Source organism: Festucalex cinctus, chromosome 4, assembly GCF_051991245.1.
Source record: "Festucalex cinctus isolate MCC-2025b chromosome 4, RoL_Fcin_1.0, whole genome shotgun sequence".
In the NCBI taxonomy this organism is placed as follows: Eukaryota; Metazoa; Chordata; class Actinopteri; order Syngnathiformes; family Syngnathidae; genus Festucalex; species Festucalex cinctus.
This window is the reverse complement of record NC_135414.1, coordinates 7887847-7906686: the sequence shown is the minus strand read 5'-3', so window position 1 is coordinate 7906686 and position 18840 is coordinate 7887847. Positions and strand designations below refer to the sequence as shown.

Here is an 18840-nt window from a genome sequence, read left to right as displayed (position 1 = left end):
AAGTTTCTAAATGGCCATCTACTCTTTCCCACCCGGAGGCCTGAGTGGCTCCCTTTTATGGCCCATGACTGAAACCCTTCCAGTGTTACTGACAGCGCAGGGCAAAGGTCACCGAGTAACTAACGCAATGCCTTAACAAGATTATTGGCAAACCTCACTAAGCAGAGCGGAGGAATTCAGCGTTGCTTTAAATGCAGTGGTGTCTTCGCCACCAGTGTAGAACATAATTTAAACAGATAAACTACACGTATTTGATGGTTTAACACGAACCAAATTGTTGCAACTAAGCTGCGATAATTGTAGTAGTATGTCTTTGAGTAATGCTTTTTTTACTTTTTTGTCTGTCCACGTGTTGTAAAGTATGCGCACATATATTTTTTTTCTTTCTAAAAATCTGAAGAAGTACATAAAAAATGCCTTTTGCTAGGTAATAACTACTTTAACATCGATGCTCATTTCATTAGCCCGTCTATGGTGTTTTGCAATGTGTGTTAGCATTAAGCTAACAGACTTCTAACCATTGTTAGAAAGAGCAAATATGAGAAACTATCTAAACAAAAAAATAGTTGCCACCATGTGGCAGTGAGACTCATTTATAAGCAAAATTTTTCCTCACGAGAGCAAGGGGGGAAAAAATTCACCAGAGCGACTGCTTGTAACTCGAAAAACTCAAAAGTTGGGGCACTCTTAAGTCAAGGTATCGGTGCATTTTGAAAATAGTGAACTAAATGGTGGTTAATGTTTGTTTACCTTAAGTGCTAATAATCACTAGCGCGCTAATGTTAATCGCGATTGCTAACCATCATGGAATAATGTGTTGAAGCATTGTCTGTAAGTAACTTTTAAGACTGTATGACATGTGTAATGTTGATATGATGTATGTGTAAAGTAAATGGTAGTTAGTGTTTGTTAATAATATCACTAGCGCCCTAATGCTAATCACGATGGCTAACCAATTAGCATAGGCTAATTTTGTTGGTGTTTAATAATGTATATGTATAGAACATAATACATTATGAGTACTTATATCCACTCAGTTCAACTTACCTACAATTTTTGTGGACTAAAAAAACAAAACTTTGAAACTTTGAAAAAAACATTCGGGAGACAATTATTCAATTAATCGATGGAAAAATAAAGAGATTAATCAATTTTAAAAAGGACACAAATGCCATAAAAAATGTCGAAGGAGTATTTAAATAAGGCATTTTTATTATATCGGGGACTTCAAAAATGGCTGTTTGGAATATAACTCCGGCAATGTACGGGGAATTACTCTCAACACATTTTTTTATTGGTTTGATTTTAAATCTGCTGGAGACCATGTTTACCATGGGCACTGGATGCTTTTGGAGTGCGGTGGGAGGTCCAGGCCGACTGCTCGCCCCACCCAACGCTGGTGGCGGCAGCAATTCGCAGGAGGTAGATGGTGTCCGGTTGCATGTTTTCTAGGAGGTAGTGCGTCTTTTCTCCCGGCAGCTCAATCTGAGAGGCTGAGTTCTCAGCGCTGGTTCGATACGACAAACGGTACGCGGAGACTCGGCCGCGGCTCAGCTTGTCAGGGAGGGGTTGCCACGACACCTGGATGTCGGCGGGGCTGCGGCTGGTGAGGCTGAGCTCGGGGGCGCGGAGGGGAACTGTGAAATGACAAGACAGAAGAGTTGAAGATGTTTTATATTGTAAAACACATCCTTGAAGGAATAAATCAATTTTTGTTACCAATCTTTCGAAAGATCTGATTTGTCTATAACATTTAACTCAGCCACAAATGAACTTGTGTACGACAAACACAAACACAGGCTTGAGGATATTGTCCCTGCTTTATGTCAACAACGATACTCAACTGCAATAAAACATCCTGTAAGCAAACATGAGAGTCAACCAGCATCCCACTATGTTCTGTGGTCTTACTATTCGACATTGTTTGAAATTTGTAAGAGCGTGATTTTGAAACTCCTCACCATCCTCAAGCGTGTGCTGGAACATGTGGTCAGACATGCGACTGGCTCCCATGGGCATGTAGGCCACCACATAGAATGTGTAGTTATGAGCTGGCTCCAGGTCGTCAATAATATAGCGAGTCGTATCGTTTCCAATAACAACCTGGTACTCCTCATTGTTTAACCCTGGACAAATGGGGACATTTAAAGTGAGTTAACTGTCGAGTGTCTCCTTTTCACAACATGATTGACAAATCATCAGTGTTTGAGATTGAACAGCCAAGACAGAAAAATTACATTCTAGCTTCATCGTCAACAGTGGAATTTGACAATATATTTGACTTGTAAAATAACAAAAAGTGATGTAAATATCAAATCTTTCCTTTAAAAAACAGGGTCTACCAAACCGTTGAGTTGGCATCTACGGTCCTTAAACCGATTATATTTGTCCGTAGGGCCTGATTTACAAAGACTCCAAATAGGAGGCGCTGAATCGTGAGTTCCCTCCAACAGATTGTGCGCACTGTTGGCAGCAAGTGTAAAAGTGGGGGAGACTGCCATATTATTATTATTTTTTTCACGTTAGCTCATGGGTTTCTCCAGTGGAAATTTGGAAAAGCACTGCAAGCACAGAATGAAGTTTAAAGTGATGGAAATGTAAGTGGAAGATGCATAATATTGTGTATGACAGCAACCACATAAAAGCCACGCTTTGTTTAATTTAACTTGTGCGTGGCAATTATACAGGTGCTGAGTTGAAAGAAGTTTGTCATGACAATATGTCATGGTAATTTTTGTTTCATTTTGCTGACTGGTTTGCCTTTCAGATGTGCTATTGAAAGGCACAAAAGCAGCCAAGGTTTGATAAATTACATTGTGTGTGCTAAATTAATCAATTTACAAACACAAAATGAACTTCTTGTCAATTTAGCACGTCTGGCAGCTACAAACCTGGTTACCAGAGCAGGTTCCACAATTATTTGCATGCAGTCATTGTTTTGCCCGTTTGTTGCACACATTTGGCAAAACAGGGAATTTGTGTGCACAGCAGGGCCCAATTAATTAATGAAACGGCAACATGCGAGTTGAACCTTTCTAAACATTGCTTTCTATTTGTATATATTTATTTTTAGCACATTTTAATAACTATATTTTCACATCCTAGTTTGGCCGCTAATTCAGTTAATTTAAATGGTAATGCACTAAGCAGCTTTGTGTTCATTCCAGATCTAGTAAACAAAGTTCTTAAAAAAGACTTTCGCCTTCCGATGAATGCCTCTTTCAAACCTTAATGAAAAGAGAAACAAAGTCTGCTTCCCTTTCCAATTACCACCTTCTGACTGCCTTCTCAGCATATGTACGGTACTTTTGGACACTCCACCACACAGGCTAATGAGTTTCTTCTTTACAGAGAGAGTCTATTTAATACTAGCACTTGTAGCCTCAGGTGCACGGATGAACAATAAGTGACAGATTCCATCAGTGTAACAATAACCACTTCTCTTATTTGACTGATTCATCTCCTACAAGATCCAGCAGGTGTTCCTTTATCCCTGTTGCATGTGTACATTATACCTCACCAATTAAAGTCAGTGGAAGTGCAGCTCTTGAACGAGTAAGTTGATTTTCTTTCTATAGGTGCAACATTGTTCCACTGTGACTCTTGTTGTCAACAGCAAAAGTTCCCAGGAAGGCTGGAAGGTCATTTCTGAAGCCACACTGTGATGCTTGTGAGTTGTTAAATAGTCTTCTCTGCTTCCCGAATCTTATCAAAGAAGGGCCCCAGGTTCTTGAAAGTTCAATGCATTCTTGCTGTAAAAGGGATTTAATCCTGTTTGTCAAGATAAGGAGGTTTTTCCTCTTTCTTTTTTGTTTTTATTTCTGTATTTGGCCTTTGTTTGCAAGGTGGAACAACTGCACATGGTCAACCGGGCGAGTTTGTCGGCTGCATGACGTCACTCCCGCGGCCACTTGACAGCACACACGGCTGTAAAAAAAAATCACCACCACCCATTAACAGAAGCCCAGAGGTGTAGATTGAGAAGGAGTTCATGGATGTAAATCCTGTATTTATATAGTGCATTTTCCTGAGTGAAAACGGAAGACCGTGCCTTTAAACAGCAAAATCCATCAGTTTTTATCAATATCAGAAGGCGGCCATTTTGACCCTTTCTGTCGAGTGAAAATTACATCACAGTTGCTCAGGTCTCAGGTAACAAACAATCACAGCTCAGCTTCAGAAAACAGGTGAGCTGTGATTGGTCATTGCCTGAGCGCTGAGCAACTGTGATGTCATCATAAGTCAACAACAAGTGGCAAAATGGCCACCCCCTGAGATGGACAAAAACGGCTGGATTTTGCTGCTAAACTCATATTCCACAAATGTAATATTAATCAGAATGTCATGTTTAGACTAGTGAGGTCACATATTACATATTATTGTCAAGAAATGTTTAAAGTTGACTTCTCCTTTTAAGATACTTTGCCAACATACAATCTTCTGTATTAAGATGATATAAATGTGACGAAATGAGAAAGCTACTAAACCACTTCATCCTTATTTGACTGTAACAGATATTTTGCATATCTTTAGATCTTTATAAAATCTAAAGTAAAAATACAATGTGCTGACATGCTTTTCTTTACTCACCCTCAGCCTTCATGTAGTGCACAGAGTAAGCAATAACTTTATCAGAGTTATAGAGCGGCCTGTCCCAAGCCAGCAAGATGGCGGAGCTCGACACGGTGTCCGCTCGGATATTTCTCGGTGCGCTGGGGCGGTCCTCTGACATGACCACGATAAGCCTCGCCATGGCGAGCACCGAGCCCTGCTCGTTCTCAGCCTGGCACTGATAGATGGCATCGTCCTCAGGAATGATCTGGTTGATGACCAGTTTGCTGTGGGACACACGCACGAGCACACACATGCACAACTTTATCAAAATGTGGCTCTTTTCTAATTTCTTAATGAGCTTTTACAAACACTGACAGTTAACAAGCAAGAGCAAATTAGAGTGAAAACAACTCGAGCCCACTGTTTTTGATGTACATTGTACGGTTTCCTACCTGATATAAGGATGTACGTTAATTATTAATAAGGGCTGATTTTAGTTGCCTAACAGTGGTTAAAAAATAAAAAATTAAAAAATTAAAAAATAATAAAAATAAAAAAATAAAAAAGGATAGTTCTAGAGTGGCAAAAAAAGGCCACTAACTAGTAGCATACATGTATCACTGGAGAGAGCTCATCCTTTGCCATCCGAAGGTCAAAACTAAATCAAACTTCTGTGTAACTACTATACCTGCTGTACATCTTAATTCGACCATTGGAATGAACTCTCTCTCCGTTCTTGAGCCAGGTGATCTGAGGCGTTGGAAACCCCTCAGCTTGGCACACAAAACGAGCCGTGCCCGCACGTGGACGCGTCAGGCTCTCCGGCCACTCCACCAAAGAAGGCGGTGCTGTGAAGTAAGCGCATCAACAAGAAATTAATTATACACTTGAAATGACCAACCAGTTCCAACCAGACTTCTGTTAAAAGTTTACCGTACCACGTAAACACCTATTCTTGTGTTTAGCTATTTTAAATTTCATGTTAGCTTCGCGGTTAGTATCTTCTCTGTCTTCTCGTGCGAAAAATGTCACATGATCAGCTTCTTCTTGTCCTTTAGTGATAATGACGCCTGTCAATACTGTAGCTTCTTTGCTGCCATGGAGATTAAGATTAGTAACTTAGAGAACAGCACAGGACCGTGTTTAGCCGTGCGAGCTAGCCAGCCGCAGCTTGTAGCTGGGTCAAAGGTAGTTTAGCACCTAGCATTCTCCCACATAGTTTGATAAGTATAGGTGACTGCATGACAAACACGCAAATATAGTTGGCACTTACTCTAGCTCCATGGGCAGACATGCTGGAAAGCCATTTTCACACTAAATGACAATGATGTCATTATTATCACAATTAATTATTCTATATTCTATAAATTAAATATTCTCAGATTTTTTGAAAATATTCTCAAATTTTGTGACCTAATCTAAATAATGTATAAAGTATACAATAACCAACTTTACCACATTATTCAGGAGTTATTTGAAATCAAAGAGGGCTGCTATGGGTTAAGGGGCACAAGTGACTTTTAAAAAAATCAATGATAAGAACAAACATAAAGCAAATGTTTGTTTCTGTTAAAGAAGTTAATTTGTGAAACTGAATAGAAAAATGTGAATCACTAGCTATATTCAATAAGAGGTTTAACAATATAGTGCGACAAAAATATTATAAAACATGTATACGGTAAATATAAAATGAAACTTGTATATGCAGGAATATACATCTTATGTACGTATGTATGCTGTGTATATGTACTTGTATGTATGTAATTGGTATTAGCATGCTGGATGTGCTCATGTATGTACAACAATAAATTTTTGGAAATTTATCATATTATGATTAGATTAATTGTATATGGAGGGATGTATTTTATCTTTGACTTTTTTTGCATAAGCAATGGATAAGGGCTTATAATTTACACTAATATATGTGCATTTAAGAAAAGGGCATGTTCTGTTTATTTTTCATTATTCAGTTTTTTCTTCATTTGCGTTCTTTTCTAATTTAATGATATATTATTAAACATAACTTTGTGTACATTATCATAATATAAGTTACAGGGGCTAGGACTAGATAAGTTCTTGTACTTATTCATACTGCCTTTGAACATGTAAATTCTGATTTTACTAATAAATCTTTTCCTTTTTAACTTTTATTTTCTTTCTTTCACTTTTATTTTATATTTTGTATTGCATTTATATATTCAATAAACCAAACGATTGGTCGGTAGAGTGCAATCTTTTATAGTCTACCGTATTTACTGTGATATATCAATAAAAACACAGTGCACTCTCCTTGGTGGATGTAAATACAGCGCAATACTAAATGTGTGTATCTTTACCAAGTACAGTAATGTTGGCTGCTGCGACAGTGAAGTTTCGTGTCCCGGGGGTGGTGGCTCTACACACGTAGACTCCTCTGTGCTGGGGCTTGATGTCCGTAATGATGAGGTTGCCATTTCCCAGCACTTTGCTGTGGTAGACGTCAATAGATTTGCTGTCTGCTCGACTCCAGGAGATGATCGGTCGGGGGTTGCCTGTGGCCATGCACTCCAACGTGGTGCTCTGATGCGCTGATACGGAAATGTTCTGCGGCCCAGCTATGATGTGTGGCCTCTGGAGAAGCCGGGGGCTGGGAGCTGCAAAACGTGGGGGGAGCATTATTGCGGGTTTCATGTGGCATACATTATAAATATGGCAATGAATGGTGAGCTGTGCATTTGGGCCTTCAGTAAGGGGCTTACCTGACTTACATAAATTAATCCACAATTTAATACAACTACTATCACATTCCAATCGCAGCTGGGCACTTCCGTTAATTGTCAATTCCCGTCGATGATGATACCCACCTTTCACCGAGTACTTCCACATTTTTGGCGAATGCTTTATGACGTGAATGACACCGTCTGTACTCACCATGATCGACAGATCATCGTCATAATTTCGGCATGAAATCATTGATTTTTTTTTTCCGACAGTTTTGCATATTTCAATGCTTCAATAAAGTTTGATTTAAGTCAAGTTATTTCTGTTACAACAGTATATGGCATACCCCGCCTTTGTACAAGAAATATGCTTTCTAAATAAACCTCATTGTCATGCATTTATGATAATGGTATAGAAATAAATGAAATATAACATTTAAATAAATAAATAAAGTTGATCTCTATTCTTCTTCTATTGGAAACGTGCATATGACCATATATGTAATACAGAGCGTTAGGACCTACCAGAGATAACGGTGAGCATGGCTTCGGTGCTACGTCGGCGGTTCGCAATGTTGGTAGCGACGCAGCGGTAATTACCAGCGTCTGCGCGCTGCACCCCATGGATCTGAAGGGCGCCATTGGGCAGGACGGTGATTCTGGATGACACAAATATAAGAGATATAATATAGTTCAAAACAACCCTGCTGTGGAACAAGCATGAGAAAAATAACTAGCACGAAGGTGGAGTGAAAACATCAGAGTGTGTACCTTTCAGTGGCGAGGGGTAATGTAACCCGATTGAATTCCCAAGTGACGATGGGAGGAGGGTGTGCGCTGATTTTGCAGGAAAATCTAGCAACTGAGCCTTCAGTTGCCACATTGGAAGTGGGCTGGATTGTAAACGACGAAATACCTACAGGGGAACAAGCATACCCTTACTTTTGAAGTCGTATTTGAAAAGTTGCATGAGTGCTTAATGTGCTATGATATCATGTTCCACTCCAATACACGAGTTGTAGCTTTGTCCTCAGTCAGCAGTTTTTGCTAGACGAGAGGCAAACTTGTCATGATGCGGTCCTATTTTATCTATTTTTAATCAATCAGTGTCATGTTTAATCAGATTAGTGCTGAGCTGTTGCGCCTCTGTTGTAAGAACCACCGTGGATGGATGTCAAAATACAAATGGGCATCCCAGCCCCCCCTTCATTACGCGCAAGCCCACACACTGTCGCCCACCCCCATGTTAATGCTAGACTGATATGGCTGGAGGGCATGAGAGATGAGCAGCACTGATCCTCTGCCTCCCTTCCCAGGAAAGTAATGCCGGATTGACAAACAGAGGGCTGATTATTGATTACTGATCATCTTCTAAGTCAAGGTGAATAATCAATAATTGTAGAGCTGCACTCAAAGCTGAGAATGGTCCACTGACCTTAAGACTTTGGGTGGTGATGTTTTACCAAAGGGCATCTAATCTGAGCATGAATTCATCAAGATGAACACATCACAATTGATATATCGTGACATAATGACATTATTTACAGCGTGGTGTCTTATTTTCACCTATCATTTGTATTTTTTTTTAACAATTTCAAGTATAATAGAGACTCGAGCCCATTCCCCAAAAGCTAAAACAAGCTGACCATCTGCCCTACCCAGAAAGCTGACCTCTGACTTCTGACCTCCACAAATCCCGCCTAGCACCCAGCTCAGGCACAGCTATGCATGGCCAGGCCACCCCTCTGCTGCTCTCGAAAGCTTTGTCGACTGTTTAGCTGCTGATGTTTTGTCATATCACTGCTGACTTTTAAGGCACGGCACAGTGTGTTGCTCTCTTACAACTCATGTAACATCATTTCCCCCGAAAAATACACCAATTTTGTACCACTTATCTTATTCTGGAGCCTTGCTAACTTTGTGCATGAGCTGAGTTCACCCTGGATTTGTCATCAGTCAATCTGGGCAGCATTTCTTAAAAATGGAAATGACTACAGTGGCAAGTGGCAACCATGGCAACACACTGAGCTTGTACTTTAGTTAAAAAATAAACTGCCCTGCATAAGCTTCAAAGGTCGGTGTTACTTTTTTGTACTGTTCCTTGCAACAGATGCCAACAACTCAGCAAACGGGAGGTCAGTGGACAGGTCAAGCCCAAACAAAGGTTCCCTTACAAATACCAGGAATTAGTTCAGCCTCTCTGCTCTGGTTACTGCGATCAGTCTCTGCACTCAAACGACATAGCTATATAAAAAAAAAAAAAAAAAAAAAAAAAGACATGCAGTTATCATAAGTTATGGAATTGCTCTTAAATGATCCTTAAAAACGTCTGAAAGTACTTTGTTGACTGTGGCTCTTCTTGTCCGCATGCGAGGGCAATTACAACACGTTAATGTACCTTGATTGCTTCATTGCCCCCATCACTCGTGCGACGCTACTTGTGAGTTTAGACACTTTAATCATTTCTGCGACTTAATTACATGGATGCTCAACTCAACCTGCCCCCGAGGGTCCAATCATTTAAGGGAGACATCAAAATTGATCACCTCATTTATCAGGCAGCATACTAAAAAGAATGTCGTCGGAAAATTAAATCTCTGAAAAACTTCGAAAAGCACCCAATTGTCACACCTGACAACATTCATTGCAGTTCTATTGAGTTGGGTCACTAATTAATTGAAGGGAAAAGGGCCTTAACAACACACAGTGGCTCCACAGAAAGAAAGCCTGCCTGATAAGCGAGAGGAGAAGAATGCAAAGCTGAAAAAAAGCCAACAAATCAATCAGCGGCGGGCTGTCGGATGTACCGCAGCTCTACGCAGCCTTCAGGACAGTCAAGTGACCACTGGCCTGACTGCACAAAGAACTATTCCCATGGGCGTCTTGACCCCTGAAAGCACCGTGCTGAGTGGGAGCACCCATCCCCCTTTCTCCTGCCTCTTATCTCGTCTCCAAAGTTTTTCAGTCATTCACTGCTAGCCTTCTACTCACCGCACACAGTGACTGCATTGTCTTTAATCTCCAAAATAAAGGTCAATGTGTAAATAGGTACGGATTGGTTAACAGCACCTTTAGTTTGCTTTGAGATATCTTTGGAATAACGCTAACATCTTTATTCTTGTGATTGTCGTCAGCTGCCTTGTATTTCCTAAAGCTGCCTCTTCTGTAGTGAAATAAGTTCACCATTATCTTAGAAAGTTGATTCAGAGCCGTTCTAAATTACGTAAAACTACTAACACAAAAACTGCGATTGGCTGGCAACCAGTCCAGGGTGTCCCCCGCCTACTGCCCAAAGCCAGCTGAGAGAGGCTCCTGCACCCCAGCAACCATTCTGAGGAATAAGCGGTCAAGAAGATGGATGGATGGATACAAACTCAAAAATAAATATGTTGAAAAAAAAAAAAAAGACAGTCATGTTATCGATGTACTACATCTGAGGAACTTTTCAATAATATTGGACGGAAGATTAGTGAACTGGGTTCTCTTTCGTGGCCCTCCATCAGTTGAACAATTTAGGGAGACCTTTGACCTCTGTGCCTGCCATTGAGGGGAACCATGGTAACCTTTCGTGTCCAGCAAAGGAGGAAAAACAAGACTGCGCGCTTTCCGTTGTCTCATTTACGGCTACTTCATTCATCTACGCCACAGCCTGCACGCTACAAAGTTTGCTTTAGGCCTATTAAAGTTCCCCAGAGTGTCACACCAGCAAGTCCTTAGCAACTATAAATAACAGCATTTGAGGTTTAATGTACGTATTAAAACAAGCCCTATAAAGGTAGCCCCATAAAAATTGATATGTGTGAGAACACCCTGAGGTTGCCACACGGGTATTCTGGGTTACCATTGGTGTTGGGAATATTACTGGCTTCTTTTTACGACAATACCTTATATAGGACTAGTGCCTATAGCGCTTGAAATATACTAGCACGTTGACATTAACAAGTGTGTAATTGCCACATTTTCTAACAAATCAGGAGAAAGCTATTGGTCAGATGCTAATTGAGGGGAAAGCGCACTAACCATACCTAAAATGGGATTCCATTGGGATCCATTTGGCACCCTGAAATATAGTACTGTGTAAAAGTAAAAGTACATTATTTCTGTTTTAATTACCTTTTTCATAGTAGTCGTTTTGACATATGAAATGCAGTGTTCCCCCTCTATATCGTGGTTGAAACTTTTTTTTCACAGCCAGGCGGTAGTAATTCAATTATAGTGGTATAGAATCACCGGCGCCAGACCAGGTCGCCATCAGGCATAGGAAATCCAAGTTGTTTGAGAGGAAAAACTCCCTCAAAATGAATGTTTTGTTTATCAATTTTGTATCCAGGGAGCAGAGAGAATATGTGCATGTGAGCTCTTTTTAATTGTATAATTTCTTTATAATTAAGCTATGCTAATTTTTGTTAGCCTGTCTATGGTGTTTTGCATTATATGTTAGCATAAAGATAACTGATATTTTTTAGACAAAATCATCATTAGTCGAAACTCAACACAATTTAAAGATTTTGGTTGCTTAAATTTTCTTTTGTTTTGTGTGTCAGTTTTACAGTGAGGGTTTGACCAAAAAAAAACCAAGCACGTTGCCTCCTATTTGGAGAACTGTACCAGCTAGACAGTCTGCTTTTTGATTTGTCAAAGTGATATTATGTCTGCCTTTTCTCAACACAGCGATAAGAGCTAACTGGAGTCATACAGATAGAAGTGCATGAGATCCTTCTGCCTTTTGCACCTTACCTAGCAGGCTGTAAGAGTTTTCACACAGCCAACACATAATCCTACAATCACATAATTAGATCACAATATCAATGTCTGCATCTTGTCAGGCAACTGTGCATGTAACAATTGTTTGAAGTAAAACCTAAACACCAACCCCCATCTCCTGACATTGCGGAATACACACAAGTAGTGTCCCGTCCAAATTAAAGGTGTGATAGTACATCTGAAGAGGGTAAATCGATTACAGAAGCAAGACATGGAAAAGTGCTGGCTTTTATAAGCAGAGTGAATGGGGTTACAGTTGTCAGCAATAACATTAATTAGGGTTCTGTTCTATTTAGATTTAAATATTTAAGTCTGTATCCCACTGAGCGGCGAGGGTTTGTGAGTGTTTGCGAAGGTAGTGAATGTTGTTCGGGGTCGCAAACTGGCATAAAGACGTTCAACAAAAATTTGAATGGTCGGAAACACTTTCTTGTCGACAACTTGTTCAACATGTATTACATACTAGATGTGTTAGCAAATAAAGCTGAAATGTCAAATGTCTAGCATTGATTTTCTACCATGCTGACAAGACATCCTCAATATCAAATTTCCATCAAGCGGCTGCTGTGTTCCGAGCTAATTTTTGTCCAGAATTGATGTACATTGAATAAATAACAAGAAACAACCACAATCCCCAAACTCTTCCAAAAAACTGTTTCAGAGAAATTGAGTTTTTGTGTGGGCGGAAAAAAATTGTCTTTTTGGGGAACATTTTTGTGTGATATCGCCTAACTAAAAATCTGGTCAAGAACACCTTCAAATTAGAGTAAAACGGCAGTGTGTAGTGCTTCAAATTATGATCGTTCAACCAGAGTGCCAATCTAATGTTTCATGTTGAAGCATTTACAGTACGGTATCCTGATAGTCCACAACAAAGCCAAAGTTGTACAAGGAGCCTGAGAGGTGCTTACTACAGACTCCAAAACAGCAAACCAAACGATGGGCTAAAATCCCCCATTAACCTGAAGTCTATTGACAAAAGTCACATGATGTGGCTCATGTGTCACATTCCACTTCATCAGGGCCAAATCTCTTCTCACCTTTGTGCTCGAGTGACCGTCATATTGTTAAACTAGTATCCCCATAGCACAAACAACATGTAAACTTAGAATCAATGTCTAATCCTTCACTTAACGGATCTAATTAGCCTTGCAGGGATTGAACGGCTCCTGTGGTTCTGTCCACCAATACCAAGTCAGAGAGGATGGTTTTCTTTGGGGGAACACATTGGGAATAATGGAGGAAAACAGTGAGGGTGAACGAGCTTTTCAGCTTGTCAGGGGAGCAGGCAGGAAAACAATTGTGCAAAGCCTGCAGCCGCAACTGACCTGCAATAAAGTTTGGTCATTTAGGCTGGTGGTACACGCACACAGCAATTCACATTCGGGAGCGCGTGTGTGTGTGTCACTTTACATTTGCAACAACCCCCGTTACCGCCATGTCCTTCAACTGAGCATTTCTCAGCTATGTGCAAATTTTATGAGCTCCAAGATAGACCCTCAAGCAGGCCTAAGTGTCATTTTAAAGTAAACTAGTAACGCTTACAAGCTGCTTTTACATTTATTATTAACTTTATATGCCTTTTTTTTTTCTTTTCTTTTTTTTAAATGGCAGCTGTATTGACACCGGGGAACAGTAATTTTTAGATCATATTACATTTATAGGATGAAATGTTTTGTACATTGTTAAACAGATAAATAGCAGCTCTAAACTCTTTCAATATGCCCGCTGGACCTACTGGAAGGCAAAAGTGGAAAAATATTACTTGTAAGACACAGTTATTCTACTAGTGTTTTTTTTCCCCACTACTAGTGCCTAGTGGAAGCCGGTCATGGATGCGGGAATGTCACTGAACTCAGTCGTTCTACTAGCAAGTTGAACTAGTTAACTAGCCATTCACTTAGTAAAACAAAAACTTTGGTATACTAATTGGACAAGTGCATGATACCAGTGAGGCAAAACCGTGTACTAGTGGACTGTGTGCTACTAGTACTACAAGTGACATTATAAAATTATACTATTTTAAGATCTAGCGCTCTACAAGTAGAACTATGAGCACACAGATATCAACCAATAGGCTGGATTGCCTCATTGGTGGTTTGTAACATGTACAGTAGTTGCCTTACAAAAGGACTGCAACAAATAGCTGTTTTGCTAGTCGAATAATAGTAGTTAGTTGCCTAATCAAATCATTTGTAAATCACAGAATATTGCACCAGCAAGCAGATGCTCTTGTGTAACAATCATTATCCTGCAGCTTGAATTCTTTAAGATATATAAAGACAAATTAGATCCACATGTGTGTCTTACAAAGGCAGACGGCCAGCAAAAGCAGCGGGAAACGAGGCATTTTTGCGAGGAAAAAACAAATTGCAAAAATGATGACGTCGACTATTAAATTAACCATCAACAGTTTTGGTTTTCAATTAAGTCGTAAATAGTCGACTAATCTTGGCGGCACTACTTACTAGAATACCAAAGTTGTCATACCAGTGTGCAGACTCGAAGATATCCACTTAACTCATTCATCCATCCATCCATCCATTTTCTTGACCGCTTATTCCTCACAAGGGTCGCGGGGGGTGCTGGCGACTATCTCAGCTGGCTCTGGGCAGTAGGCGGGGGACACCCTGGACTGGTTGCCAGCCAATCGCAGGGCACACAGAGACGAACAACCATCCACACTTACACGCACACCTAGGGACAATTCGGACGACCCAATTAACCTGCCATGCATGTCTTTGGAATGTGGGAGGAGACCGGAGTACCCGGAGAAGACCCACGCGGGCACGGGAAGAACATTCAAACTCCACCCAGGAAGGTCCGAGCCTGGACTCGAACCGGAGACTGATTTTTGCAAGGCCCACAGAATATTGTGTTCTATTGCTATAAAAATATGGAACCTACCAAAAGAAAGATTAGTCTCTTCTTTCATCAGGAAAAAATATATTTCTTTCCATTTCTGTTTTGAAGCAATTAGCATTAGAATATAGCTAAGTTTCATCATTATTCACACATCTGTTTAAAACTGTGGAGAAAACAGCTTGTTGCAACATGGCCCTGGTTGATCTCTTATACTCTGCTGCCACCTGCTGGCCGTTTTTGTAATAACTACCATTGCTTCAACCGTTCTCTTCACTTCAAGGCTGTATCAAAGACTTCTGTGTGCTTTAGCATAAAAAAACATAACTACATCTTTGGGACACTGGTAATATTTAAAATAGAACGCATTTATACGTTTTTGGAAGCAAATGAGGTGTGCTATTTGTCTTCACTAGCAAGAAGATTCAGCGCAATAGTAGAACAGCTGTGCACTCGAGCCACTTTTGGCTTACTAGTAGGCCCAATTAGCAGGCATATGACAAACACTATTAGCCTCCCAGATCCTACTAGTAGCACCAAAATGCTTACTAGTAGCTTTGCCTTAGTTGTCCTACTAGTAGACTTATGCCAAAGTTGCCCTACTAATTTACATACAGTGAGTGCGAAAAACGTCACAAGCAAGTTATTGTTGTTCCACTCCTGTGGTGCACTCTGGTCAAGCTACTAGTGCTAGTGGATGTCAAGGATATTGCATAAATACTAAAATAGCTTTCCATAATACAAACTTTGTCACACAATCACCACAATATATTTTACTTTATTTCACTTAACAAGAAATCTAAGATGACGTTCTTGACAAAAATGTCAAATGTGGTTGCAAAATATCTGTCCTATTGATGGATATCTGTCCTCTAGTGGTGGAAGGAGGAGGCGAGAGGTCCCACAACTCTGCCTGGACATTCTCCCCTCCTCCCCCCTTGAAGTAGAAGTGCAGCATTGAGGGAGAACGCATTCCAAAAGAACAATTCTTCCCAACGATCAGGGTGCAATAACATGAAAGCCCAGGCCAGTGAATAGGGGTCATCTGCTCCTTAGCTTTGGGAGGTGGGATCCTGGACAGCGCTGTTCCTTCATTAACACACCAATGGACACGTCCCCCTTTCAAACAGTATCTTTCTTTCCTCCACCATAGCTACATCGAATGCCACAGTGTGCTGCAAACATAACTTAATAAAGCCCTTGTGAAAATCAATTAGGGCCGAATAATTAATTAAATTCAAATCGACATTGAAATGAATTAGAATGCGATTTTTAAATCCCAAAGTGTGCAATTTTGAGAGTTAAAAAAAAGCATATGGAAAGCAAATTGCTTCAACACAAAGCATGAGAGTTAAAAAAAAAAAAAAAAAAAAAAAAAAAGCATATGGAAAGCAAATTGCTTCAACACAAAGCATGGAACACGATTCCAAAGTCATACTCACTTGCGATTGTCAGCCGGGCCTTCTGGCTGAGGATGGCTCCGTACTTGTTCTGGGCAAGGCACTGATAGAAGCCTTCATCTGATTTGTCTCCTCGTCTGCTCTCCACTTCGGAAATGTAAAGAGAGCTGTTGGAGAGAAGGTACACCCGCTCGTTTTCCACCACTTTCACGCCGTTTCTTAGCCATCGGACCTCGATGGGCGTCTCTCCGTGCGCCTGACAGTCCAGAATGACGGCTTCTTTGCGCATGACTGTCACATCGTGGGGCTCTTTGATGAAAAATAACTCACTGAAGCAAAAAATACCTGAAAAAGAGTAGGAAGAAGTCAGGAAAAAATTCCCAACAATGAACACCTGCTACGGTATATCACGCTTAGTCGATTAGAGTTGCTCAACTTCAGTGTAAGTACCATGTTGTGCCACAACCTGCTGGACAGTTCTGAGCTTTTCCGGAAGAAATGCAGCATAATTAAGAGTAAAATTAAATTAGGGCCAAGAGCAAACTTCAACTGGAATAAGAGAACAACTAGCTTGAAACAAGCACACTTAGAGAAACAGTGTTAGCAAGAATCTTCTCTTCATTCCCTCAAAGTGATGTTATATGATAATCTTCCATTTCACAATAGCAAGACAGTGATAACAGACACTAAAAATACTTTAATAACTGTGCTTTAATAACTTTAAATGTACATAATGCATTTGTGAGGAGAAAAACTATATAAAACACTTTTTATAATGGTTTCTCTGTATTGCAGATTTTCACGTATCACGAGTCTAGAACATATCCCCTACAATCAACGTGTAAACTTTTTTTCCACAAATAACATTTAAATTAAAACACAAACTAATGTAACATGTCACATTTGTTTCCAATTTTATATACACTTCGACTCCAATATTCATATTCAAAGCTATATATAAAAAAAACATCCATCAAAAATTGCATCTGGTTTCTTAACAATGAGAAAAATGGAAACAACACAAGGGACCATTCATCAGTCTCTTGCATAATAACTATACGTATTGAAGCACCCCGATTGTCAACATTAGCTATTGCCTGTTTAAAAAGTTTTAATTATGAAGCTAGTACGTGTTACATACAAGTCTGCAAACATAATCTTTTCAGTAGCTGACACTGTCAATTCGTGTTTGTTTTACTAGAAATTCCTTTGAAATCATATATGCTATTAATAACTCGACTTCCTTAAAAGATTAAAATATCAGGTTGAATTTCAATACATATAGTCGATGCTGAGGTTGCCAGTTGTCCCTGTGTGTTGTTGTTACTGCTCATGAGCTGACTGACTTCGGAATAGGTTTAAAAAAATAAATAAATAAAAAGTCCTTCATTGAATGAAGAAGAGCCCCAAACGTACCTGAAATTGGAAGAAAAGCGGCAAAGAACAGCAAACGCTGATATATTTTCCTTTTGACAAGCGCCATTTACGTGAATTGTCCTTGCATTCTAGCTAGTGTGTCATTGCGACTTCCTCTGAATGAACCGCGGTGCAACTGAGTGACTGAGGCGCCGGCCGGGTGAGTGGAGCTTGGTCCAGATAGAAGTCCACCAGTGGCCCAGCAGGCCCACCCTCCTTTGGACTCATCACTTCCATCAATAACCGCTGCCCATTAGCTGAAAATTTCCAGGAAATGGCGGCATCTAGCGGTAGATAGCGGCACTGTACTTTCCCACAGTTTGATGAAAAGTCCTTTGAGCAATCGACTAATTGTGCTCTTTCTTCTGCTAATATTTACACTTTTGTCTCCTACTAGTGTAACTTTAAGAAACGGATTTGACATCCTTGATGTCCATCTTAAAGTTTATAACCACAATAATATATAATTTTACGTTTTAAGTAAACTTGTTCATTTTAATAATAAAATAATTTATTCTCATTTTTTGGCTATACATAAATATTGTGATTTTAATTAACCAGCTAGTTAATACAATAAATACAGATTCGCATTTATTTATTTATTTATTGGGCGGCCGAGTTTAGCATGTCCGCCTCCCAGTTCTGAGGACTCCGGTTTGAGTCCAGGCTCCGGCCTTCCTGGATGGAGTTTGCATGTTCTCCCCATGCCCGCGTGGGTCTTCTCCGGGTACTCCGGTCTCCTCCCACATTCCAAAGACATGCATGGCAAGTTAATTGGGCGCTCCGAATTGTCCCTAGGTGTGCTTGTTGTGCGTATGGATGGCTGTTCGTCTCTGTGTGCCCTGTGATTGGCTGGCAACCAGTCCAGGGAGTCCCTTGTCTACTTCCCAGAGCCAGCTGAGATAGGCGCCAGCAACCCCCACGACCCTTGTGAGGAATAAGCGGTCAAGAAATTGGATGGATGGATGGATATTCATTTATTTTGGGGGCTCTGTAAATAAGTACAAAAAAAGTTAAAGACATTTTAACGAACACGTTTTCGGGTATGAAATAAAAATTAAATATTACTAGACTATTAATAAATATAAATGTATGTGCATTCACGTTGTGACCTGAGATTGTTGACATGTTTTGAAATAGAGACT

General features: G+C 40.1%; 1 protein-coding gene across 1 annotated transcript in view; it reads right to left on the bottom strand.

The window, feature by feature from the left end:
• prtga (protogenin homolog a (Gallus gallus)) overlaps nucleotides 1-17810 on the bottom strand; it is a 32241-nt gene extending 14431 nt beyond the window's left edge. The window contains exons 1-9 of the mRNA XM_077518302.1: nucleotides 17696-17810; nucleotides 16322-16624; nucleotides 8025-8169; nucleotides 7779-7912; nucleotides 6891-7187; nucleotides 5243-5402; nucleotides 4591-4838; nucleotides 1962-2126; nucleotides 1332-1637 (exon numbers count right to left, since the gene is read on the bottom strand). Coding sequence (XP_077374428.1) covers nucleotides 1332-1637; nucleotides 1962-2126; nucleotides 4591-4838; nucleotides 5243-5402; nucleotides 6891-7187; nucleotides 7779-7912; nucleotides 8025-8169; nucleotides 16322-16624; nucleotides 17696-17762 — 1825 coding nt within the window. The 5' untranslated portion in view covers nucleotides 17763-17810. The remainder of the gene's footprint in view (nucleotides 1-1331; nucleotides 1638-1961; nucleotides 2127-4590; nucleotides 4839-5242; nucleotides 5403-6890; nucleotides 7188-7778; nucleotides 7913-8024; nucleotides 8170-16321; nucleotides 16625-17695) is intronic.
• Nucleotides 17811-18840: the final 1030 nt, after the last annotated feature.